General features: G+C 38.3%; 1 protein-coding gene and 1 pseudogene across 4 annotated transcripts in view; both read right to left on the bottom strand.

The window, feature by feature from the left end:
- The window catches only part of CEP70 (centrosomal protein 70), a 112,388-nt gene that overhangs the window by 29,429 nt on the left and 55,924 nt on the right, over positions 1-27,035 (bottom strand). For all 3 annotated transcript variants that reach the window (XM_081234612.1, XM_081234613.1, XM_081234614.1), the window contains 4 exons: positions 23,061-23,142; positions 22,868-22,956; positions 21,355-21,429; positions 12,819-12,924 (listed from right to left, as the gene is read on the bottom strand). In XM_081234612.1, coding sequence (XP_081090738.1) covers positions 12,819-12,924; positions 21,355-21,429; positions 22,868-22,956; positions 23,061-23,142 — 352 coding nt within the window. The remainder of the gene's footprint in view (positions 1-12,818; positions 12,925-21,354; positions 21,430-22,867; positions 22,957-23,060; positions 23,143-27,035) is intronic.
- On the bottom strand, positions 16,942-17,994 carry LOC308617439 (TM2 domain-containing protein 1-like; annotated as a pseudogene). The gene has a single exon. The product of its transcript is annotated as a TM2 domain-containing protein 1-like (transcript).

The raw sequence follows: 27,035 nt of genomic DNA, 5'->3' as shown, positions 1-27,035 counted from the left end.
TATTATTATAAATAGAAAATTAACAACAATTTCCCCCACACACACCTACAGTCAGTATTTGACAAAGAAGGCAAAATATACAATGGAGGAAAAAAGTCTCTTCAGCAAGTGGTGCTGGGAAAGCTGGACAGCTGCATGTAAATCAATGAAGTTAGAACACTCCATCACACCAGAAACAAAAAATAAACTCAAAGTGGCTTAAAGACTTAACTATAAGACAGAACACCATAAGACTCCTAGAAGAGAACATAGGCAAAACAATCTCTGACATAAATTGTAGCAATGTTTTCTTAGGTCAGTCTCCCAAGGCAATAGAAATAAAAGCAAAAATAAACAAATGGGACCTAATCAACTTATAAGATTTTGCACAGCAAACGAAACAATAAACAAAATGAACAGACAACCTATGTACTGAGGGAAAGTATTTTCAAATGATGTGACCGACAAGGGCTTAATTTCCAAAATATACAAACAGCTCATACAACTGAATAACAAAAAAGCAAACAACCTAATCAAAAAATGGGCAGAAGACCTAAATAGACATTTCTCCAAAGAAGACATACAGATGGCCAATAGGCACATGAAAAGATGCTCAATACTGCTAATTGTTAGAGAAATGCAAATCAAAACTACAATGAGTGCTCCCTTCGGCAGCACATATACTAAAACTGGAACAGCACAGAGAAGATTAGCATGGACGCTGTGCAAGGATGACAAGCAAATTCGCGAAGCGTTCCATATTTTTTTGTTATAAAGCAGAAACTAACACACCATTGTAAAGCAATTATACTCCAACAAAGATGTTAAAAAAAAAAAACTACAGTGAGGTACCACCTCATGCCGGTCAGAATGGCCATCATTAAAATCGACAAATAACAAATGTTGAAGAGCGTATGGAGGAAAGGGAACCTTCTACACTGTTGGTGGGAATGTAAGTTGGTGCAGCCACTGTGGAAAACAGTATGGAGGTTCCACAGAAAACTAAAAATAGAGTTACCATATGATCCAGCAATCCCACTCTTGGGCATATATCCAGAGAAAACTATAATTCAAAAAGACACATGCACCCCAATGTTCACAGCAGCACTATTTACAAGAGCCAAGACATGGAAACAACCTAAATGTCCATCAACAGGTGAATGGATAAAGAAGACATGGTACATATATATACACAATGGAATACTACTCAGCCATAAAAAAGAATGAAATAATACCATTTGCAGCAACATGGATGGACCTAGAGATTATCACACTAAGTGAAGTAAGTCAGACAGAAAAGACAAATATCATATGATACCACTTATATGTGGAAGCTAAAATATGATATAAATAAATGTGTTACAAAACAGAAACAGACTCACAAACATACAAAACAAACTTATGGTTATCAAAGGGGAAAGTTGGGGGAGGGATAAACAAGGAGTTTCAGATTAGCAGATACAAACTACTACATATAAAATAGATAAACAACAAGGCTGTACCGTATAGTACAGGGTACGGTACTATATTCAATATCTTGTAATAACCTATAATGAAAAAGAATATATGGATATATACATAACTGAATAACTTTGCGGTACACCAGAAATTTAATGCATTATAATCAACTATACTTCAAGAAAAAAATAATAAAAATAAAATAAAAAACCAATAATTTCCTAACATCATCAATGCTTGGACTGAAGTTTAAATATACTGATATGTATAATATGTGACTATAACCCCCTTGCCAAAAGCTATGAGTTCTACTTTATATATTATTCAAGGACAGGAAAGGGAGACGCAAAACAACCACTTTAAAGAGAGAAGAGTTGGGGCTTCCCTGGTGGCGCAGCGGTTGAGAATCTGCCTGCCGATGCAGGGGACACAGGGTTCGTCCCCTGGGCCAGGAAGATCCCACATGCCGCAGAGCAACTAAGCCCGTATGCCACCAACTACTGAGCCGGCGCCCTAGAGCCCATGAGCCACAACTACTAAGCCCACGTGTCATAACTACTGAAGCCCGCATGCTTAGAGCCTGTGCTCTGCAACAAAGAGACGGCACCACAATGAGAAGCCTGCACACCACAATGAAGAGTAGCCCCCACTCGCCACAACTAGAGAAAGCCCGCGTGTAACAACGAAGACCCAACGTGGCCAAAAATAAATTAATAAATTAAAAAAATACTTCTAAAAAAAAAGAGAGAAGAATAAAGCCATTTCCTTTGTTTCCACCATTAAGCCCAGGCTATTTGATAAATAAAAATAATAAAAATAAATAAAAAACCAATAATTCCCTAATATCAGGGAATTATAAACTATAAAGACAACATACCATTTTCATACTGAATTTTTGTCCCTACTCATACTTCAAGCTACAACTCACAGGTCTCCTGGTAATATGACTTGAGATGTTTATTTTGGAGCTTTTTTATTTTTTATTTATTTTCTTAGTTCAACAGAGTGTATTCAACATTTCACTTCCATTTAAACACATTCCAGGGCTTCCCTGGTGGCTCAGTGGTTAAGAAGCCGCCTCCCAATACAAAAAACACAAATTCGAGCCCTGGTCTGGGAAGATCCCACGTGCCACAGAGCAACTAAGCCCGCGCGCCACAACTACTGAGCCCGTGCTCCACATTTACTGAAGCCCACGCGCCTAGAGCCCATGCTCTGCAACAAGAGAAACCACCGCAATGAGAAGCCTGTGCACCACAACGAAGAGTAGCCCCCGCTCGCCACAACTACAGAAAGCCTGCGCACAGCAACAAAGACCCAACACAGCAAAAAAAAAAAAAAAAAAAAAAGACCCTAAACACATCCCTTTAATGGAAAAATTAATTAATTCCCCTCCACGGAATTATTATTGACAACAGAGTGTATTCTTCCTCTTCTTTTTTTTTCGGGGGGGGGGGCGTTGAAGTATTAAAGGATAGCTTTATTACTTTGCCAGGCAAAGGGGTCATACTGGACTTCTGCCTCGAAAACCTATGTGTCCTAATCCAGGAGGACTTTTTCTTTTTAATCTTTTTTTTTTAAACATCGTTATTGGAGTATAATTGCTTTACAATGTTGTGTTAGTTTCTGCTGTATAACACAGTGAATCAGCTGTACATACAAATATATCCCCATATCTCCTCCCTCTTGCGTCTCCCACCCACCCTCCCTATCCCACCCCTCTAGGTGGTCACAAAGCACCAAGCTGATTTCCCTGTGCTATGCAGCTGCTTCCCAGTAGCTATCTATTTTACATTTCGTAGTGTATATATGTCAATGCTACTCTCTCAGTCCCAGCTTACCCTTCCCCCTCCCCGTGTCCTCAAGTCCATTCTCTACATCTCCATCTTTATTCCTGTCCTGCCCCTAGGTTCATGACAACCATTCTTTTTTAGATTTCATATATATATATGTTAGCATACAGTATTTATTTTTCTCTTTCTGACTTACTTCACTCTGCATGACAGACAGACTCTAGGTCCATCCACCTCACTACAAATAACTCAATTTCGTTTCCTTTTATGGCTGAAAATATTCCATTGTATATATGTACCACATCTTCCTTATCCATTTATCTGTCGATGCACACTTAGGTTGCTTACATGTCCTGGCAACTGTAAACAGTGCTTCAATAAACATTGTGATACATGCCTTTTTTTTTTTTTTTTTGCGGTACATAGGCCTCTCACTGTTGTGGCCTCTCCCGTTGTGGAGCACAGGCTCCGGACACGTAGGCTCAGTGGCCATGGCTCACAGGCCCAGCCACTCCGCGGCATGTGGGATCTTCCCAGACCGGGGCACGAACCCGTGTCCCCTGCATCGGCAAGCGGACTCTCAACCACTGCGCCACCAGGGAAGCCCACATGTCTCTTTTTGAATTATGCTTTTCTCAGGGAATATGCCCAGTAGTGGAATTGCTGGGTCGTATGGTAGTTCTATTTTTAGTTTTTTGAGGAACCTCCATACTGTTCTCCATAGTGGCTGTATCAATTTACATTCCCAATAACAGTGCAAGAGGGTTCCCTTTTTTCCACACCCTCTCCAGCATTTATTCTTTGTAGATTTTTTGATGATGGCCATTCTGACTGGTGTGAGGTGATACCTCAGTGTAGTTTTGAGTTGCATTTCTCTAATGATTAATGATGTTGAGCATCCTTTCATTTGTTTGTTGGCAATCTGTATATCTTCTTTGGAGAAATGTCTATTGAGGTCTTCTGCCCATATTTGGATTGGGCTGTTTTTTTGATATTGAGCTGCATGAGCTGCTTGTATATTTTGGAGATTAATCCTTTGTCAATTGCTTCATCTGCAAATATTTTCTCCCATTCTGAGGGTTGTCTTTTAGTCTTGTTTATGGTTTCCTTTGCTGAGCAAAAGCTTTGAAGTTTCATTAGGTCCCATTTGTTTATTTTTCCTTTTATTTCCATTTCTCTAGGAGGTAGGTCAAAAAGGATCTTGCTGTCATTTATGTCATAGTGTTCTGCCTATGTTTTCCTCTAAGAGTTTGATAGTGTCTGGCCTTACATTTAGGTCTTTAATCCACTGTGAGTTTATTTTTGTGTATGGTGTTAGGAAGTGTTCTAATTTCATTCTTTTACATGTAGCTGTCCAGTTTTCTCAGCACCACTTATTGAAGAGGCTGTTTTTTCTCCATTGTATATTCTTGCCTCCTTTATCAAACATAACGTGACCATATGTTCATAGGTTTATCTCTGGACTTTCTACCCTGGTTCCATTGATCTATATTTCTGTTTTTGTGCCAGTGCCATACTGTCTTGATTACTGTCACTTTGTAGTATAGTCTAAAGTCAGGGAGCTTGATTCCTCCAGTTCCGTTTTTCTTTCTCAAGATTGCTTTGGGGGACTTCCCTGGTGACACAGTGGTTAAGAATCGGCCTGCCAATGCAGGGGACATGGGTTCGAGCCCTGATGTGGGAAGATCCCACATGCCGCAGAGCAATTAAGCCTGTGCTCCAAAACTACTGAGCCTGCGCTCTAGCGCCCACGAACCACAACTACTGAGCCCATGTGCCACAACAACTGAAGCCACGTTGCACAACTTCTGAAGCCCGTGCACCTAGAGCCCGTGCTCTGCAACAAGAGAAGCCACTGCAATGGGAAGCCCACGCACCACAACAAAGAGTAGCCCTCACTCACCACAACTAGAGAAAGCCCGCACCCAGCAATGAAGACTCAATGCTGCCATAAATAAATAAATAAACAAATTTATAAAAAAGAAGAAAAAGATTGCTTTGGCTACTTGGGGTCTTTTGTGTTTCCACACAAACTAAAATTTTTTCTTCTAGTTCTGTGAAAAATGCCATTGGTAGTTTGATAGGGATTGCACTGAATCTGCAGATTGCTTTGGGTAGTATAGTCATTTTCCCAATGGTGATTCTTCCAATCCAAGAACACGGTATATCTCTCCATCTGTTTTATCATCTTTAATTTCTTTCATCAGTGTCTTATAGTTTTCTGCATACAGATCTTTTGTCTCCTTAGTATCTTATTCTTTTTGTTGCAGTGGTAAATGGGAGTGTTTCCTCATTTTCTCCTTCAGATTTTTCGTCGTTAGTTTATAGGAATGCAACAGATTTCTGTGCATTAATTTTGTATCCTGCTACTTTACCAAATTCATTGATAGCTCTAGTAGTTTTCTGGTAGCATCTTTAGGATTCTCTATGTATAGTATGTTATCTGTAAACAGTGACAGTTTTACTTCTTTTCTGATTTCGATTCCTTTTATTTCTTTTTCTTCTCTGACTGCCGTAGCTAAAACTGCCAAAACTATGTTGAATCATAGTGGTGAGAGTGGGCAATCTTGTCTTGTTCCTGATCTTAGAGGAAATGGTTTCAGTTTCTCACCACTGAGAACGTTGGCTGTGGGTTTGTCATATATGGTCTTTATTATGTTGAGGTAGGTTTCCTCTATGCCCACTTTCTGGAGAGTTTTTATAATAAATGGGTGTTGAATTTTGTCAAAAGCTTTTTCTGCATCTATTGAGATTATCATATGGTTTTTATTGAGATTATCATATGGTTTTTACCCTTCAATTTGTTAATATGGTATATCACATTGATTGATCTGCATATATTGAAGAATCCTTGCATTCCTGGGATAAACCCCACTTGATCATGGTGCACGATCCTTTCAATGTGTTCTTGGATTCTGTTTGCTAGTATTCTGTTGAGGATTTTTACATCTATGTTCATCAGTGATATTGGCCTGTAGTTTTCTTTTTTTTGTGACAACTTTGTCTGGTTTTGGTATCAGGGTGATTGTGGCCTCATAGAATGAGTTTGGGAGTGTTCCTCCCTCTGCTGTATTTAGGAAGAGTTTGAGAAGGATAGGTGTTAGCTCTTCTTTAAATGTCTGATAGAATTCGCCTGTGAAGCCATCTGGTCCTGGACTTCTGTTTGTTGGAAGATTTTTAATCACAGTTTCAATTTCAGTGCTTGTGATTGGTCTGTTTATATTTTCTATTTCTTCCTGGTTCAGTCTCGGAAGGTTGTACTTTTCTAAGAACTTGTCCATTTCTTCCAGGTTTTCCATTTTATTGGCACAGAGTTGCTTGTAGTAATTACTCATGATTCTTTTATTTCTGTAATGTCAGTTGTTACTTTTCCTTATTCATTTCAAATTCTGTTGATTTGAGTCTTTTCCCTTTTTTTCTTGATGAGTCTGACTAATGATTTATCAATTTTGTTTATCTTCTCAAAGAACCAGCTCTTAATTTTACTGATCTTTGCTATTGTTTCCTTCATTTCTTTTTCATTGATTTTTTTTTTTTTTTTTTTTTTTTTTTTTTTGCGGTACGCGGGCCTCTCACTGTCGTGGCCTCTCCCGTTGCGGAGCACAGGCTCCGGATGTGTAGGCTCAGCGGCCATGGCTCACGGGCCCAGCCGCTCCGCGGCATGTGGGATCCTCCCGGACCGGGGCATGAACCCTGCGTCCCCTGCATCGGCAGGCAGACTCTCAACCACTGCGCCACGAGGGAAGCCCTTTTTCATTGATTTCTGATCTGATCTTTATGATTTCTTTCCTTCTGCTAATTTTGGGGTTTTTTTGTTCTTCTTTCTCTAATTGCTTTAGGTGTAAGGTTAGGTTGTTTGAGATTTTTCTTGTTTCTTGAGGTAGGACTGTATTGCTGTAAACTTCCTTCTTAGAACTGCTTTTGCTGCATCCCACAGGTTTTGGGTCATAGTGTTTTCATTGTCATTTGTTTCTGTGTATTTTTTGATTTCCTCTTTGATTTCTTCAGTGATCTCTTGGTTATTTAGTAGTGTATTGTTTAGCCTCCATGTGATTAAACTATTCTTTACAGTATTTTTTCCGGTAATTGATATCTAGTCTCATAGCGTTGTGGTCAGAACTTGATACTATTTCAATATTCTTAAATTTACCAAGGCTTGATTTGTGACTCAAGATGTGATCTATCCTGGAGAATGTTCTATGAGTACTTGAAAAGAAAGTGTATTCTGTTGTTTTTGGATGGAATGTCCTATAAGTATCAATTAAGTCCATCTGGTCTATTGCGTCATTTAAAACTTATGTTTCTGTATTAACTTTCTGTCCGGATGATCTGTCCATTGGTGTAAGTGAGGTGTTAAAGTCCCCCACTATGAATGTGTTACTGTTGATGTCCCCTTTTATGGCTGTTAGCACTTGGCTTATGTATTGAGGTGCTGCTGTGTTTGGTGCATAAATATTTACAATTGTTATATCTTCTTCTTGGATTGATCCCTTGATCATTATGTAGTGTCTTTCTTTGTCTCTTGTAATAATGTTTATTTTAAAGTCTATTTTGTCTGATATGAGTATTGCTACTCCAGCTTTTTTTTGATTTCCATTTGCATGGAATATCTTTTTCCCTCCCCTCACTTTCAGTCTGTATGTGTCCCTAGGTCTGAAGTGGGTTTCTTGTAGACATGATATATACGGGTCTTGTTTTTGCATCCATTCAGCCAGTCTGTGTCTTTTGGTTGGAACATTTAATCCATTTACATTTAAGGTAATTATCAATATGTATGTTCCTATTACCATTTTCTTAATTGTTTTGGGTTTGTTTTTGTAGGTCTTTTCCTTTTCTTGTGTTTCCTGCCTAGAGAAGTTCCTTTAGCATTTATTGTAAAGCTGGTTTGGTGGTTCTGAATTCTCTTAACTTTTGCTTGTCTGTAAAGGTTTTAACTTCTCCTTTGAATCTGAATGAGATCCTTGCTGGGTAGAGTAATCTTGGTTGTAGGTTTTTCCCTTTCATCAGTTTCAATATGTTCTGCCACTCCCTTTTGGCTTGCAGAGTTCCTGCTGAAAGGTCAGCTGTTAACCTTATGGGGATTCCCTTGTATGTTATTTGTTTTTTTTCTCTTGCTGCTTTTAATATTTTTTCTTTGTATTTAATTTTTGATAGTTTGATTAATATGTGTCTTGGCGTGTTTCTCCTTGGATTTATCCTGTATGGGACTCTCTGCCCTTCCTGTACTTGATTGACTATTTCCTTTCCCACATTAGGGAAGTTTCTGACTATAATCTCTTCAAATATTTTCTTTTTTGTTTTTTAAATATCTTTATTGGAGTATAATTGCTTTACAATGGTGTGTTAGTTTCTGCTGTATAACAAAGTGAATCAGCTATATGTATACATATATCCCCATATCCCTCCATCTTGCATCTCCCTGGAACCCTCCCTATCTAGGTGGTCACAAAGCACCGAGCTGATGTCCCCGTGCTATGCAGCTGCTTCCAACTAGCTAGCTATTTTACATTCTTCAAATATTTTCTCAGACCCTTTCTTTTTCTCTTCTTCTTCTGGGGCCCCTATAATTCAAATGTTGCTGTGTTTAATGTTGTCCCACAGGTCTCTGAGACTGTCTTCAATTCTTTTCATTCTTTTTTTATTCTGCTCTGTGGCAGTTATTTCCACTATTTTATCTTCCAGGTCACTTATCCGTTCTTCTGCCTCAGTTATTCTGTTATTGATTCCTTCTAGAGAATTCTTAATTTCATTTATGGTGTTGTTCATCATTGTTCATTTGCTCTTTAGTTCTTCTAAGTCCTTGTTAAATGTTTCTTGTATTTTCTCCATTCTATTTCTGAGATTTTGGACCATCTTTACTATCATTACTCTGAATTCTTTTTCAGGTAGACTGCCTATTTCCTCTTTGTTTGGTCTGGTGGGTTTTTACCTTGCTCCTTCATCTGCTGCGTATTTCTCTGTCTTCTCATTTTAACTTACTGTGTTTGGGGTCTCCTTTTCGCAGGCTGCAGGTTCATAGCTCCCGTTATTTTTGGTGTCTGCCCCCAATGGGTAAGGTTGGTTCAGTCACTTGTATAGGCTTCCTGCTGGAGGGGACTGGTGCCTGTGCTCTGGTGGGTGGGGCTGGATCTTGTCCTTCTGGTGGGCAGAGCCACATCTGGTGGAACACCTGTGTATCTTTTTTTCTTTTCCTTTGTGCTTGTCTAGTTTCACTTGAAGTGTACCCTGCTCTTCAGACGAGAGTTCCTAGTGTGAAATGGCTGCACCCATCACCTCAGCTTGGCAGCCCATCTACTGGAGCACTATGCTCCACACTGCAATTGATCTGGAAGGACTTGATCAGGGGTTTTATAACAGTGGTTCAAAGGTGGGGTCTCTGACAAGATTAGGGTGTGAGCCAGGCCTGCACTCCTTTAATCTCATCTCAGTTCTCCTAATCTTGATGATCTTCTCTGGCCCCTTCAATCCTGCCTCAGGTGGTTTGTTGGCTACTCCTCCCTTGATTAGCAACTGCCCTTTGGAATTCAGGGAAGGTCATGGATGCTGGAGTCTTGCCTTGGTTTGTAGAAGCCAAACCTCTAGATGGACAGATTAAGGGAGTGAGCATGTTGGGAAAATCCAGTCTCAGTCTTCTCACTTGCATACCCACATAAGAAAGATGAAGAATAAATAAAAGGAAGATCATTTAAAATCCAATTTAGTGTGAATTTTGTTTTAATCTTGTGTCTTGAAGAGATGCAAATTCAAAGGGAAAAAAAGATGGAATTCACAGGTAATTCAGGGTATGGAGAGCAGCTCACAATAAGGAATCCAGAGTGATTATTCCATTTGCATGTGAGGTTAGTGGGTGGACTTTTTTTTTTTTTTTTTTAGTGATTCTTCTGGCAATTACTGTATTTGATTTCTGGAGCTTCAGTGGAGGGGGCTCTGTGAAGAGAAGCTGGGGGCCAGCTCTGTCCCTCCACAGAGCATGGTCATTCCCATAAAGTGCCCTTCCGGCTTGGAGCACCTGGGCGATAGCAGGGCCTCCAGAGAGGGGTGGCCAGTGGCCGGGAATGGAGAGTTTTCCTTTCCTGCAAAGCAGGATTAATAATCCATCTTGGAGGCTTTTGAAGTGCACAACTCTTCATTGCAAAGGAAAATGCATCTGGACACCAGCACTTCTGGATAGTGGTGCCCAAAAATCACCCAGTTGAGCACTTTCGATAGAGCAAAGCCCCAAGATTTCCTAGAGGTATATATTCTTCTTTATAACTTAGCCACACTCTGATGATTGGCAGCAAAAGATGTATTAACAATGAATAAATGGTAAAATAAAGAATTCCAGAGAGACTAGAATTTATGAAAGAAAAGTCACAATACAGGTCTCATCTTACTCAGAAAGAGTTTGCAGGTACTGACAAACTCTTGGTATGGGTAAAAAAAAAAAAATGTTTTTAAGGGTAATCATTACAAGAATAGAAAAGAATTAAGATGATGATTGTCCTAACTACTTGAAGAGAAAAAAAGAGCAAAGGAATCTCCACCTAGCAAATGTCAGGAAAGAAAAGAATGGAACAAGAAACCATGTAAATAGAAGACAGAAATTAAGATATCAGGAATAAAAGCAGATATATAAGTTGGTCTCAGTGTCCATGAATGGTTTAATTACCCTGTTAAAAGAACAAAGCCTCTCAAAGTAAATCTAAGAAACAAAATGAAATTTAGTTATATAGTGGATACAAGAGAGTTATCTAAAACAAAACAGTTTTCACAAAGGTGCCTGAACATAAAGTCAACACAGAGATGTACGAAGAACCAGCAACAATCAATTAGAAAATGTAATGGGAAAAGTATCCCATTCATAAGAGCAATAAAAGTTATAAGATAACTAGATAACCTAGGAAATAAACAGAACAAAAAATATGCAAAAGCTAAATTTAAAAATATATAAAACTTTACTGAAAGCTAGAAAGGAAGACCCAAAGAAAATTAGAGACTTATTTCTGAGTGAGATGATTCAAAACTGTAAATGTGGTGACTTCCCTGGTGGTCCAGTGGCTAAGACTCCACGCTTCCAATGCAGGGGGCCCAGGTTCGATCCCTGTTCAGGGAACTAGATCCCACATGCCGCAACTAAGAGTTCTCATGCCGCAATAAAGATCTCACATGCCGCAACTAAAGATCCCGCATGCCGCAACTAAAGATCCTACATGCCGCACTAAGAACTGGTGCAGCCAAGTAAATAAATACATAAAATTTTTTTAAAACTGTAAATGTGTTATTTTTCCAAATATTAATCTAAAACATTAACTCAATTTCAGCTCATCTCAATGGGATCTATTTTTGAATTTGACAAATTATTCATACAGGAAAATAAATGTGCTAAAAATATATCCAAGGAAAAAATTTTAAAGAATAATAACAAGACACTTACCTTAAAAGGTATCAAAACCTACTATAGGGGCTTCCCTGGTGGTGCAGTGGTTGGGAGTGCGCCTGCCAATGCAGGGGACACAGGTTCATGCCCCGGTCCGGGAGGATGCCGCATGCCGCGGAGCGGCTGGGCCCGTGGGCCGTGGCTGCTGGGCCTGTGCGTCCGGAGCCTGTGCTCCACGGCGGGAAAGGCCGCAGCAGTGAGAGGCCCGTGTACCGCAAAAAAAAAAAAAAAAAAAAAAAAAAACCTACTATAAAGCTACAGAAATTAGTACAGAAATGGAAGAGACTAGAGAGTCTAGAAACAAACCTATGCATCTAAGGGCATATGGTATATGATATACGTTTCAATTCAGTAATGTAGAGAAAGAACGGTCAACTAGAAGCTGAAAACTCAAATGCCTATAGAAGCCAGGTAAGAGCATAAATGAGTGAAGCAAGGACGGGGTGGGACTGTGGCTAACTGAAGAGCATGTGCCCGTATGTGACAGGGGAAAGGCCTAATTCTGTGCTGATAACAACTATGCAAGAATTTGCTGCCAGATTCTTTGGTTTTTTAAGAGAAATTAGAAATAAGGACATAAATAAAAATCCCTTAATTAAAAAAAATTAGTAATTAATTCAAAGTTTAAAAAAACCTGTATGGGCCCAATAAAATATGAGTGCAGGCCCAGTTCAGTCAGTAAACTACCAGGCTTACTTGCTCATTTATTCAATAATAAATGGTCTATAAATCAAGTAAAGCTAGATCTTTACATCATACCACATAGAAAATTAAATTTCAGATGGACTAAATATCTAAATTTATAAAAAGCATACAAGGACCTTAAGAAATAGATTTACTTACATAATAATAATATCAACAGCAAAACCAAAAACAATAAAAAGGGAAATGGCTTAAGCAGGTAGAGAAAAGTATTATAAAATCTGTTAAAATCTTATCAGCTTTTCACTACCCTACTTTGAACTAGGCCAAAGTCTCTTTTCAAGGGTAAGACAAATTCTCAGTCAAGTTACCAACTTTTAGCCAAGTAGCATGTCATGGCAAGACAAGACAGGCTAAGCAACACAAATAAAGGATACAAGTATTCCTTACCAATTGATCATTTTTTATACTGTGATTATAACCAAGGTTCACTGTAAACACCAGTCTTTCTGTCAACTGTTCAATACCTGAAAGTATCTCTGGTCAATTAGGGTCTGCTGCTGGTTATCTTTGCTGGGCTCATCTTTTCCCTCTTTGTCCTCAGCCTTTTTTTGACTGATAAGATCCTGTAATCTAAAGGGGAAAAAACCCAAGATAATATAAAATGCTTTACTAGACACTGGATTAAGATGACAAAATAAGCCAATGATCCAGCTACCCTCCCAAAAGCTTTGTCACTTTCCATATATATGCGTGTTTATGTGCATGCACATACATGCATATATGCATACATAAATTTTTTTTAAAATTTTAAGCCATGTTGTCACTGGAAAACAAGAAGACCCTCTTAACAGACACAATATAGAAGGAATCCCTGAAAACTAAAGGGATCAGACGGATGAAGAAAGTTCTAACCATTCCCCAGCACTTACAAAAAGTAGAATAGGAAGGAACTACAGTAAAGGGTGAAAGCAACTTCCAAGGTACTCCACGCTTGATGCTGTAGGTAAGGGAATCAACAAACAATGGGTAGGGAAAGCAGTTTGGGCACTGCAGCAGCAAGAGCTAGGCAGTTTGGTCCTTCCTTCTTCATACTCCTCTTGTGCCAAAGAGAAGACAACAGTGATACCTGCCAGTCAAGAGGGCATGAAAACCCAAGAGACCATTGTCCCAGGTGGCTGGCTACCAGAACTCTGGGGGAAAGTCTCTTTGTCCAGAAACCTAAAAACATGAGTGTATCCACCTAGTAGCCCTTCTCCAAATATCTCTGAAGTCAAGGCTGTAGTAAACATTTCTCCCCCACCCACCCTGCCTTAGAAAAAAGTCTCTTATTAAACCCACTTCAAATTAACCAGTATGCCTATCAGTTTCCTGTGGAATGCTGACCCATTAAACTGATTCCATGACTCTTTAATAAGCTTTACTTGCTGTTTGTAAAATAGAATAGCAACATTCTATCGTGTCATTTGCCTACTAAAAAACAGTGGCTTCGGGCTTCCCTGGTGGCGCAGTGGTTGAGAGTCCGCCTGCCGATGCAGGGGAAATGGGTTCATGCCCCAGTCTGGGAAGATCCCACATGCCACGGAGCGGCTGGGCCCGTGAGCCATGGCCGCTGAGCCTGCGTGTCCGGAGCCTGTGCTCCGCAACGGGAGAGGCCACAACAGTGAGAGGCCCGTGTACCGCAAAAAAAAAAAACAAAAAACAGTGGCTTCTCACTACTTTTAGAACTAAATCCAATCTCCTTGGGTTAGGTTTGAACTTCTCCATGCTGGTAGTCCTAACCCAGTATTCCTCCGGACTCCTTTCTTACCTCATCTCTTATTACCACCTTACAATTATCTCCTTCACTCACATGTATTCCCCTTGATCTTCACTCAACTGCTTTTCTCTGCTCTCTGGTGAGCATATGCCAGAAACAAAATAAACAGAATTAGCTCTAGATAAAAAGTCAACCTCCTTCCTCTAATAGACACAGAGACCTCACAATCTGTTTTCCACTTGACTTCCCATCTATTTACCATATTCACATATTTGACAGTTTTGCCTAAAGGCAGTGCCAGGAGCATACTGTCTAGAATACAAAAGTGACACAGAAAAGCCAACAGCTCTACAGTGGGACTACAGGTAAACTGACATATCTGAATTTAAATGTTAGTTAACCTTTCATTCAGGTGGAAAAGTTTAATTTATCAATGAACTGTTTGCAAGTATGATTAATAAATATTATACTATGTATATACAATATTTTAATGGCCAGTATAGTAACCTGAATATATATATCATTGCATGTACTAGCTTACAGTCACTCTGGGAAATGAAATGTGATTCAATTAATTAGGTGAATAAAGAGATACCCTCAATGTAATAATGATAATAACTAACATATATTGGGAGCCTGGTGATGACGATAATTAGTATTTATTGAGAAACTCTATGCAGGAACTCTTCTAAGCACTCACATGTATTAATTTATTTAATCCCATTGTTTTTCTAAATTTACAGAAGGTAAGGATCAGTAAAAGCTAGGGATTCATGGGGAATTGAACTTTGGTTCACCTAGTCTAACAGTAAATATTTGCCACAGCATAATACTCCTGAAAACTTTTGTATTCTGCAAAATCACACATGTGAAAATAACAGGGTTCAGGAGAAAAGTAAGTGTTAGCAACCAGACTATTTAAAACTGATGCAGCTTTATAACTAGACAACTAACAAAAACAATAATTGGTGCCTCAGGAGATAAGTTAGACAGCTCAAGTATGTCTGGAGGTTGCCTCAGGCGATATTACAAATGCATAGCCAACAGAGCAGAAATGTTGGATTGAGGATGCCAAAACTATGAAGATGGAAGTGGAGCTCCTGGCCAAAGAAGCCGAGGTTAAAATAGGTGAGGAAAGAAGTGCAACCTGCCTCCAGCCTATAGTGTGTCTAATGCTGAGGGTCAGGGAGGGAACCCTGGGTGCAGTTTCTCATTTTAAATTTTCTTAAGATAGATCTGAAAGGGCAGATGCCTATGTATTAGCAAAGCTTTCCCCTTCCTGAAGTCTACTATACTGCTATTCTAACTCCTTGTACCTATGAAAAAAGTGCATGTAAACAATGCAACTTCTATGTTATACTATTAATCATTCCCTTATTTTCCAATTGCATTATGACTTAATTGGTGTTTTAGAAACCCATGTTTGAACAGAATATGCTGTACTCAGAAATATTCCTGGGTTGTTTTATAGTCTCCAGAGTAGTGAGCAGAGCCTGAAGGCCATAAAAATCTCCTAAAATGGCTAATTCTTTACATACTTAGCAGACACCCATTCCACATAGCTAGCAGCAACAGCTATGTTTCTTTGTGGAGTCCGGGAAATCCAGAAAACTGTACTCCCAACTTAAAACACTGTGTTGGTAAGTCTCTATGTGCAGACACTTTATAGCTTTTACCTGTGTCTGCTGAAGCCTTTCCATAATCTCATGGCAACTCCTGTTCTCTTTGGGGGATGGATGGGGGAGCCTTAACTAACACACTTTTTCCACTCTGACTCAGTATTTTTCCACTTCCTGCCCTTCCCCTAGGCCCATGAAACAACAGGAGTTATCTGTGCAGCATGTCACTGATTGACCCTTACCTGGTGCCATTCTATGGGGAAAAATGGAACACCAAGGAGCCAGTCCTCTTTTGGCCTCTTTCTTATATGACTGCAGTAAGTCAATAAAGCCTTGATTGTTAATTTCATTTTGGCTCATTGTCCTAACTGACCACCGCAACTCCTATCAGCTCAGCACTAGGGTGACGAGATTCTGATTTTATTCCCTTCTAGCAAAATATAAATACCACTGAAAAATTAAATGGAATTAGGGTAGTACCTTTGGTTATCTTGCACTGGCAGACCTATTTGATCACTTCCCAGCAACAGAATTTTATAACCAACTTGTTTGTAATATTAACTCAAACAAGAAGCTTTCCCATGTTAAATTAATTTGATATTGAAGACTGGTTAGTTGAAAGGGAACTACAGACTAAAGAAAAAAATTAATTTTCTCTAGTTATAAAAGGCAAAGAGGGACGTCCCTGGTGGCACCATGGTTAAGAATCCGCCCGCCAATACAGGGGACACAGGTTCAAGCCCTGGTCCAGAAAGATCCCACATGCTGCGGAGCAACTAAGCCTGTACGCCACAACTACTGAACTTACACTCTAGAGCCCGCGTGCTGCAACTCCTGAAGCCCACGCACCTAGCCTAGAGCCTGTGCTCCTCAACTAAATAAATAAATAAATAAATAAATAAATAAATAAATAAATATCTAAAAAGAAGGGTTGGGGGAGAGACTTTCCTCTCCTTTTCTTGTAGCATTTCCTTTGGAAAACCTGTAGTTATAAACCCTAAGAAGTATGTAGATCTTGTTAAAATTTACGTAAGCCTCCTGCCAATTTTATATCCTAGCAATGTCTTTCTTGGGAACCTTAGAACGATCTCTTCAAAGGTGGACATCAGGGAAGAGGGTGCCTTGTCTCCTTTTCCCTGTTGGAGCTTAGCCTATGCTCCTGGCTCTAAATTGTAACTTCCTCCTTGTCATGAAGATACAATACGTTTCATTTTTCCTTTGGCTAAAGACAATTCCATGCATGTAATGGACTGCATATCTGCCTGGCTATATTAAAGGGTGAGATTTCTTTCAGTCTTTGAAATCTCTTTAGCAGATTGTCTCTAATGCATACCGCAGTCTGGCTGGATATTTATTCCAACTGTTATATAAAACTGTTTCTTTTTTTTCCTACATATGTGGAGAGGATTCACTGGGTTGACAGGAGATTTTTTTTTTTTAATTTTTTGAATAAGTCATACTTTTATTTTTCAGAAGCGAAAAGGACAAGTGGCAACTTGCCTTTGGAAGATACATTAATATCAGAGTAATGAGCTATCTATGTCATAGGGACAGTAGCCTAAGAAAGCCTGTATTACCATACAAATCTCCAAGTTCTATTAAATAAATCTCAGAATAATATGTTTTTAACTGACACAACAAAACAAAAACATCAGCAACAACAAAAAATTAAACAGAATCCATAATGTGGTATGTGAAGACGGAAAAAGGAAAATCTGGAAATCTACACACTGAGTTCTCTATTAAAATCAAGGAGGCCCAAATCTGTTTCTTTTAAACAATATTCATGGATATAACTGCGTTTTTCTAAATGTCTCATTGGTAATACTCAGTCTCGTAAGTCTGATTCCATAATAATCTATAATGTAACTACTTCCATCTGAAGGTCCAACAATCTGCATTGAAATAAGAATGAAATCAATTAGGTTCCCAATTCCACAAAATCCTACAGTGTAAAACTTTAACAAACACATTTTGGCAAGATATGGGCTTGAGAAAACCAATTTCGTTTCCAGTAAAATGTGTTTCATTGCCACCAAAATCCTTACAAGTTATGTTAGGTGCTGGAAAACATGGAACATGAGCTGTGTAGTTTGTACAGTTAACTGGTTCTTGTGTAGCATCATTTATTTTTGGATCTTTACAAATATATTGTCCCACTTTGAGGTCCTCGCACTTAAGTGAGTCCTCGCTGCCGCCGGCGGCAGCTCCCCAAGGTCCTGTGGTTACTGACACAGCCCACAGGACAGCCTGGAGCCGAGCAGCAGCAGTCTCGGAAGCAAATGGCCCGGAGGGCCAAGCGGCCGCCATGCTGGGGACCAGCGCATCCCCCTGGAGATTTTTATTTTTGATTATTTCCCTAACATCACAGTAGTTCTTTGAAAAAAATATTCTACCTCTGCCCTGGCAGAAAATAAAAATTTGAAAATTTTTTACGTTGAAAAAGTTTTTTTCATTGGGTGTTCTGTTTGGTTTTAATTATCAGTGTGGTGGTTAAGAGTGTGAGCTTGAGAGTCCAAATGCTTGGGTATGGATCTGATTTCTTTCCAAGTTCTTCCACGTACCACCTCCTGTGCGATATGGGCAAGTTATCTAACATTCCTAATTCTCTGTTTCACATCTAGATACTACAAAGGTTCCAAACTTAAAAACAAATTAATGATAGATTTTTAAAAATTCCAAATGTAAACTTCTAAAAAACACAAATCCTTTATTCAAAATGCAAATCATTTCTTCAAAATTCAACAGAAATATATAGTAGGGATTGGTTCTGAACCACAATTTTAAAGTCTAATAGTGAAGTCACTCTAAAAACCAGTTCCCAAATGAATAACAAAAAACATATACACCATCAAATCTCATTATTCATGGTAGTTATACTCTATAAAGTCACCATGTACACTGACTTAGTGAAGACTGAACCACTGCTGCTAGGGGAAATACAGGATCAGGTTCCTACATGCCTCTGGTCACATTTTCCTCAACTGATCAATATATATAACCTTGTTTTGTGTGTGTTAATGTTTATAAAGACATCTTTTTAAATATCGTTGTTTCATCAACATTGGACTCATGGCGAACAGCACTATAACGCATGCCTAAATGAAGTTTCTCTAACACATGTATATTCTCTGCAAGGTCCATCACAGCCTTCTTGTGTGTAGATCACTACACAGCACTTCAGTACCATGCTTGGGACCATCTTGGAGAAATCACCAACAAAAAGCAAAAAATGAAAAAATAAAAGTGGCATATGACAGCAAAAAGCATGACTATTTACATTATGAAAGCTAAAACAAAAGGGCAGAGCATCACCTTGTTCAGCAGCTGAAAATGTGTATACTGGGCACATCCATGAATGATTGTGAAAGTGCCACCACTACTGATTTGGGGATTAAAAACAAATTTTAGCAGATAGGCAAATTCACAAATACGCGATCTGTGAATAATGAGGAAATGACTAGATATCTCTATGAATATATGTGCATGCCTTTATGTGTGTGTATCTTCACTGATACATTTACATTGAAGTCCTAAGAGTCCTTTGAAGGGGATCAGGCCACTCCAAAATATGCCACTTTGAGGGATGGCCTAGCGCTTAGGATTCGGGCTTCACTGCCGTGGCCCAGGTTCAATCCCTGGTTGGGGAACTGAGAGCCCACAATCCGCATGGTGTGGCCAAAAACAAAAACAAACAGAAAACCCAAAATATGCCACTTTGACATAAGAAATGTTTTAAGCTAAAGGAATTTGAGAAATGGCAGGAGCAGGAAGGACTCTCTGACCTCCCCCTTCTCCCCCTGAAGCAGACCATAAGGCCCTCATGCAACAGGTGCCCTCCCTGCACCCAGAGGAAAGGAGCATCTTTATCTCTGAAGACGAGGAATCTGAATTTCCCCCAGTTTATTACCCTTAGCTCACACCCTTTTGTACTATCACATTTTCCCACAACTTTCTACTCTTCATCAAACCTAGTAGTAAAATGCTCAAGCTTAACAGTTTCTTCCAGTCTTCATTTCTTCTCGGGTCAGGTAAAACTTACATTAAATACATTTACATACTTTTCTCATGTTAATCTGTCTTTGTCAGTTTAATTTCCAGGCCCAGCCAGAGACCCTAAGAGGGCTGAGGAGAAGTTTTCCTCCCCCACACCTTCTCTGACTTTTTATCTCCCTTACATCCTCCTTTTCCCAGCTGCTCCTTGACCAGTTTTCCTATCTCAGTTAATGCCCCAACAACTACCTAGTTATTCGGGACTAAAACTTGGTCTTGATGTTTTGATTTTTTAAGTTGAGTCTTGATTTTTCTCCCCCCCTCAGCTGCCTGTATCCCCAATCCATCACCAGGTCCTCTCAGTTCTATCTCCACTACTGCTACCTTCGACCATGTCACTACCACTTCTTGTCCAAACTCATACAATAGCAACTCTCACGCTATTTCACCTTTAGTACTTATACTATATCAAAATTGTCTTATTTATTTCTTCATCGCCCTTCCCCCTTCACATAACCTTCATGAGAGCAAGAACCTTTTCTATTTGATTTACCACTGTAATTTCAGTATGCAGAATGCCAAGCAGATAGGAAGAGGTACTACAGGTACCTAAAATATCAAGCGATAGTAGTAAGGGAAAAAATATTAATTGAATGAATGAATGCAACCTTTCCAAACCTTCCACTTTTCTTTTCTTTTTTAGTTTTCCTTCCTTAATTTAACTCAATATGTAATTCCTGGATGGCCAGAATACTTCCCTTTCACTGTGGCATGTGCTGCCATAAGAAGGAGGAAACAGCTGTCACTGAAAATTGAATCAACATATGCTAATACAACTGATTTAATGCATCTAATGCATATTTTAACTCATGTCATTTTAAAAATATTTCATCTCAATGCTCACTGCACTACTTCAAGTCCCATTCCCTTGAATCAAAGAGTACACATAGCTAATCTTCAGAAAATACTATCACTGTTTGAAGACCAACTTTTTGAAACTCCTCTGAGTACATGCTTTTCAAAGTCATAAGAGAGAGGTGGTGGATATGAATGGCACACTGCATTCATTCTGGTATCTTTAGTTTTTCTGTTTTTTTTTTTTTTTCTGGTACGCGGGCCTCTCACTGTTGTGGCCTCTCCCGTTGCGGAGCACAGGCTCCGGACGCGCAGGCTCAGCAGCCATTGCTCACGGGCCTAGCTGCTCCGCAGCATGTGGGATCTTCCCAGACCGGGGCACGAACCTGTGTGCCCTGCATCGGCAGGCGGACTCTCAACCACTGCGCCACCAGGGAAGCCCCAACCTTTAGTTTTAAAATACGAGGAGGCTATATATTATTCATGTCATAACTACCACCAACAAAAATTTGGGCCTTGTCACCTCTAATTTCAATGATTCTCTTGCAATTCCTCCATGACTTCCAAAGACAACTTTCTAATTAAAATCTTTGCCTTTTATTATATCAGACAATTACCTTTTCCTTGTTCTTATTTAAGATGCATATACAGCCAAATCCAATACAGTAGAAACCTTTAAAACTGTGGAACCAGAAATATCCCTTTTTAATGTCACTTCCCCCCATCAGCCTGGTAATTTTGAGCCACGGTCATTATGAGGTAAGCTGACAGGTAATAAAAATAAATAATAAGATACAAAATCTTAATAAATTTTTAACTTTGGTAAAATATAATTACTTGATGTTTTCCTTAAGGGCTTTCTCCAGCTTCTTCACCTGTTGTTTATAAAGTCTTAATTCATGCTGTGTGGGCCTGTAGAAGATAAATCATGTTGAACACACTTATTTTTATTTAATAAAACTGTACCGTAAAGATATTTAATAATAAACAATAGTGTATACCCTGTTACTTGTCACAAATATGCTTTAAAATTCTTAAAATATTTCATGATTGCTGGGCTTCCCTGGTGGCACAGTGGTTAAGAATCCGCCTGCCACTGCAGGGGACACAGGTTCCAGCCCTGGTCCAGGAAGATTCCACATGCCACGGAGCAACTAAGCCCGTGCACCACAACTACCGAGTCTGTGCTCTAGAGCCCGCAAGCCACAACTATTGAGCCCACGTGCCACAACTACTTAAGTCCACATGCAGCAACTAAGACCCAACGCAACCAAAATAAATTAATTAGTTAATTAAAAAAATATTTCATGACTGCTAATGAGGTATTTATTGGCTATTGTGTTTCTTCTTCTGTGTATTCCCTGTTCAAAACTTTCTACCCATTTTTATTGTTATTAATCTATTACTTGTTTTTATAGTGAATTATCTCAAATGTACAGACAAGAATAGAGAATAGTAAGACAAATAGTGCTGTGTCCACCCTTCAAGCTTTATCAAAGTTGAATGGTAATTTGTTTCAAATATTTTAACTAAAATATTATACATGTACTTAGAACTCCATGTGTGACCCTGATTACTTACTGTCATTGCTCTCCTTCCCATACCACAGGTAACCACTATCTGAAATTCACTCTTCATTCTTCCCATTCATGTTTTATAAATTTTCACCTCATATTTATATAACCATAAATTTACACATTATTATGTGGCAGGCTTTTAAACTTCATAGAAATGGTTTTTACTGTAGGTATCAGTCTCCTCTCCATTAAAGTATAAGATTTACAAGAACAAGATATTTGTTTTGCTTATTATATATTATACCAGAACTTAAGGCCATGTCTAACTTACAATAGGTATTCAACAAATATTTGTTGAATAAAAAAGTCTCAGCAGTGTGCATTCCTTATTACTCTCTGTTAACAGGTAGAGTGCCATCCTTTTGTGGTAGTATGCTGTACATAAATAAACCTTTCTATTGTATGCCATTTAAACTTTTTAATTCCCCCCTTCCCACAACACAGGCATATGATGAGGTAATAAGACATTCTAAAGTAATTTGGAAAAAAAATTAAAATAAAAAATAAAGTTATTTGGGAAAGGGAAACCTGCTGGCATAAGACTGAATATGTTCTGAGTTCCTACCCAGTTTTATCTTCTTCCTATTTTCTCACTTCCCTTGCCTACATATGTATTTTTGCTCTTTCCATGATATGAAAGACAAATGACTAAAATAAGTATGAGGTCCCCAACATTAGTTTTAGAGTAAAGGGAACAGAATGATTTATTTAATATTCAAAATTCCAGTTTATGCTTAAATGGAAGTTAAATAAAAATGACAAGTTTCTCTCACCTGGTTTCCAAATCTTTTTGGAGATTCAGCTTTTCACTTAAAAGTGCATCTATCTTAGATTTCGATTCCTTGAGTTGATTCTGTAATGACTGCAACACATTTCATAAAAATATAGTTAACTTTCCTGGGAGATTATTTAGATTATCATTTTGCTCTATAAAAAAAGTATTTATCAGTCATATAGCCCCCATACCATTAGAAGGCCTTTATAAGTGGGTGAAGCACTCAGACTTCTGTAGTCTTCTTCTGACTGACTTTCATCTTCTTTATATTGCCTATGAAAAGATACATGCAGTGTATTTATGAAAAATTTATCTTCAAAGAAAAAAAATCTAGCTAACAAAAATTAAATCAATACAATAAGGGTTTGATAACCTAAACATGAACTAAAATTTAAGCTAAATTTCCTACTTATTCTCACAGAAAATGGTATTAGAACATACTACTTACTACTTAGTAAGTACTATAGTATATATTTGTTCACTAATGCCTTAATTGGAAGCTAAGATCCATGAAGACCAGAACTTTGTCTTGTTCACCATTGTATCTCACTGCCCAGAAAAATATGGGGCATAAGAGGTGGTGAAAAAACACTTCTTGAATGAATAAACAAACAAAGCATATTGTTTTTTCCTTCTAGTACTTTTAGGTCACCAAAAAATTTATATCAAAAAATGCAGGGACTTCCCTGGTGGCGCAGTGGTTGAGAATCTGCCTGCCAATGCAGGGGACACGGGTTTGAGCTCTGGCCTGGGAAGATCCCACATGCTGCGGAGCAACTAAGCCTGTGCACCACAACTATTGAGCCTGCGCTCTAGAGCCCACAAGCCAAAACTACTGAGCCCGCGAGCCACTACTACTGAGCCCGCGAGCCACAACTACTGAAGCCTGTGCGCCTAGAGCCCAAGCCCTACAACAAGAGAAGCCACCGCAATGAGAAGCCCACACACCGCAATGAAGAGTAGCCCCTGCTTGCTGCAACTAGAGAAAGCCGGCGTGCAGCAACTAAGATCCAGCAACGAAGACCCAATGCAGCCAAAAATAAATAAATAAATTTATTTTTTTAAAAAATGCAGAGTATAAGTGGACAAGGCCACAGACTTAGTGGCCCTGATTCAAGTCTTGACATCACCATTAACCAGTTGTGTTATTTGGGTAGGTCAGTCTCTCAAAGTTTGTTTTCTCATCTATAAAACAGAGATAATTTCTGTCACATCTACCTCACAGAACTGGTGTTAAAAGTAAAAAAGATATCAAAGCATTCTGTGAGCTATGAAGTACTAGAAAATCAGTATTAATGTTTTTAAAAATCCTGATACACTAACACAGGGCTGTCCGATACGGTAAACACTAGGTACACACGGGCAATGAGCACTTGAAATATAGCTAATGCAACTGAAGAGCTAGACTTTTAATTCTATTTCATTTTAATTAAAATTTAAAAACTGAAGCAGTGTAAAATATTCTTCTGTTAAACATGATTTATTGTTTAGGACTACATACCACTACCATGCATCAGGTTAAGGTATTAGTGTTGTGGCCTAGTTGTGCACTGAGTGTGTGGGTGGTTTGTAGTACTATATACAAACACACCACCAATCTAGTCAGTATCAAAGGATTGATTCAGTTAGAATGATTTTTTTTCCTATGTACCAATATAACATTGTAAGGTGTTTGTTATGATACTATATTTATGGTGATGCCTATATAAATCATAATTGATAATTGGTATAGTTATTATTTTAATTATAAGAACGAAACTTTTTTAGTTTAAAAAATAATTATGGACAGATTTTTAACAGAATCAAGTGGAGATGATAACATCTGAGACAGTACAATAATTGGAACAGTAAAGAAAAGAGACTGGAAGAACGTATGCCACAAATTTCCTAATGAATGCTACTATAATTTGCTGCAGAACAAAATGGAAAAGCTGTTCATTCATGACACAAAAGAAAAAAAACAGATAAACTGGACTTCAGTAAAATTAAAACATTCTTGAGCTTCAAAGGACACCATCAAGAGGAAAAAGAAAACCCACAGAATGAAATAAAATATTTGCAACTTGTATCCAGAATTAATAAAGAACTCTTACAATTCAACAATAAAAGACAAAAAAGTCAATTTAAAAATGGGCAATGGATGTGAGTAGGCATTTCTCCAAAACAGATATGCAAATGGACAATAAGCATATAAAAAGACACTCATCATTAGTCCTTAGGGAAACACAAATCAAAACCACAATGAGATATCTCTTTAGGATATTCACAAAGTTGTGTCACCATCTCCACAATCAATTTTAGAACATGTTCATCACCCCACTGAGAAATACCATACCCATTATCAATCACTTCCCTTATCTCCTCTCTGCCCTCAGTCCTTACTCCACTACAATCCAATTCCTAGGCAACCACTCATCTACTTTCTGTCTTTATGGACTTGCATATTCTGGACATTTCATGTAAATGGAATTGTATATTTTGTGATGTTGTGCTGCAGCAGAGTAGGGGCTCAGGGCGGGGAGTGATTGCCAACGGGGTTTCTCAATGGGGTGATGAACATGTTCTAAAATTGACTGTGGAGATGATGACACACTTTGTGAATATCCTAATATCACTGAATTGTACACTTTAAAATGGTGAATTTTATGGCATGTGAATTATATCTCAATAAAGCTGTTATTTTAAAAAGTTGTTATATAAAAAATCTTTTAGGATAATAAAGTAGATAAGGATAGGACGCATTTTCAGCAATTACATAATGAACATATTAAGAAGTTTCCTCTCAACAGTCAAATAAGCTTGAAAGTCACCGAAATCAAAATTAACCATACAACAAAAACTTTTAAAATACTTTTTTAGCAAAATCTGAGCTTATAATTTTGGCCACCTATAAAACATTTTGAAGTGTTGTGCAAAAACAGAAACTGTCCTTACATGAAATAAATTATTTGTTATGGAAATTTTGTTGGAAAATTATGAGAAAACAAAAGTTATTTTTATAAAAAAGTGAAAGATCTTCAATTAAGCCCATGAACAACTGCCTGGAGAATACAAGACCTTTCTTATAACATCAAAAATGAATTGATTTAATTTAAAAAACTGCAAATATGTTTCTTTATCTTTAGATGAATCATATCTCAATTAACACTTTGGGAATGTTATGTCTCAGAGGACTTCCAGATTTACCAAGAAATGTTGACAATTTGAGGTCTTAAAATAAAAATATCACACTTATGATGTGTCTTTGAATTTTACATATCTATCAAAGAAGAATTTCAGCTAGATATGAAAAAATCATTTTTTTCCACAATGGAAGGTGCTCTAGCTTTGTAACATCAAAAATCCAGATTTACTGGAATGTTCAAAAGACTGATGTTTCTCATTGCTTTGTTATACTGTATAATACATATTAGAAATGTGCTCAGTTTTCTGAAGCAGACTATGACAGTGTCATGAATATAGTTGTTAAAATTATACAGCACCTGTGTAAATGCTATACCAGTTTGCAGAATCACTGAAACAAAATGACTTTAACAATCTTGTGTTTTTTGCCAATGCTTATTGGTTGAGCCATGGAAGAGTTACAAAGACTAACTGTACTGTTAACCTGAATTCAATATTTTCTTGAATCAAACAAACAAAATGCTTGCCAAATGCTCAGTAACCAAACACAAAAATGGTAGTGTGGTTTATGTTTTCTTACCAATATCACTCTACATATGAGTAAGCTAAATTTGAAGCTCCACAACTACAGAGCTCATGCACTCTGGAGCCCATGCGCCACAACTAGAGAGAAGTCCATGCACCACAAGGAAAGATCCCAAGTGCTGCAACTAAGACCCGACGCAGCCAAAAATAAATAAATAAATAAATATTTAAAAATAAAAATACATTTGAAGCTCCAAAGAAAGGAAAAGCGTATTTGTGACAAGCTAATAGGTTATGAGAATTTACAGTGAAATAAAAACTTTTCATAACACAAATCAGTATTGACTTTACACACATTTTCTAATATTATGGTAGAAGATTTTAGTTTTAATCCACAGTGCATATAAATTGGCTGTAGGGCTTCCCTGGTGGCGCAGTGGTTAAGAGTCCGCCTGCCGATGCAGGGGACACGGGTTCGTGCCCCGGTCCGGGAAGATCCCACGTGCCGCGGAGCGGCT

The sequence above is a fragment of the Mesoplodon bidens genome (assembly GCF_964165515.1).
Source record: "Mesoplodon bidens genome assembly, chromosome: 5".
NCBI classification, from domain to species: Eukaryota; Metazoa; Chordata; class Mammalia; order Artiodactyla; family Ziphiidae; genus Mesoplodon; species Mesoplodon bidens.
This window is presented reverse-complemented; position numbering and strand designations above follow the sequence as displayed.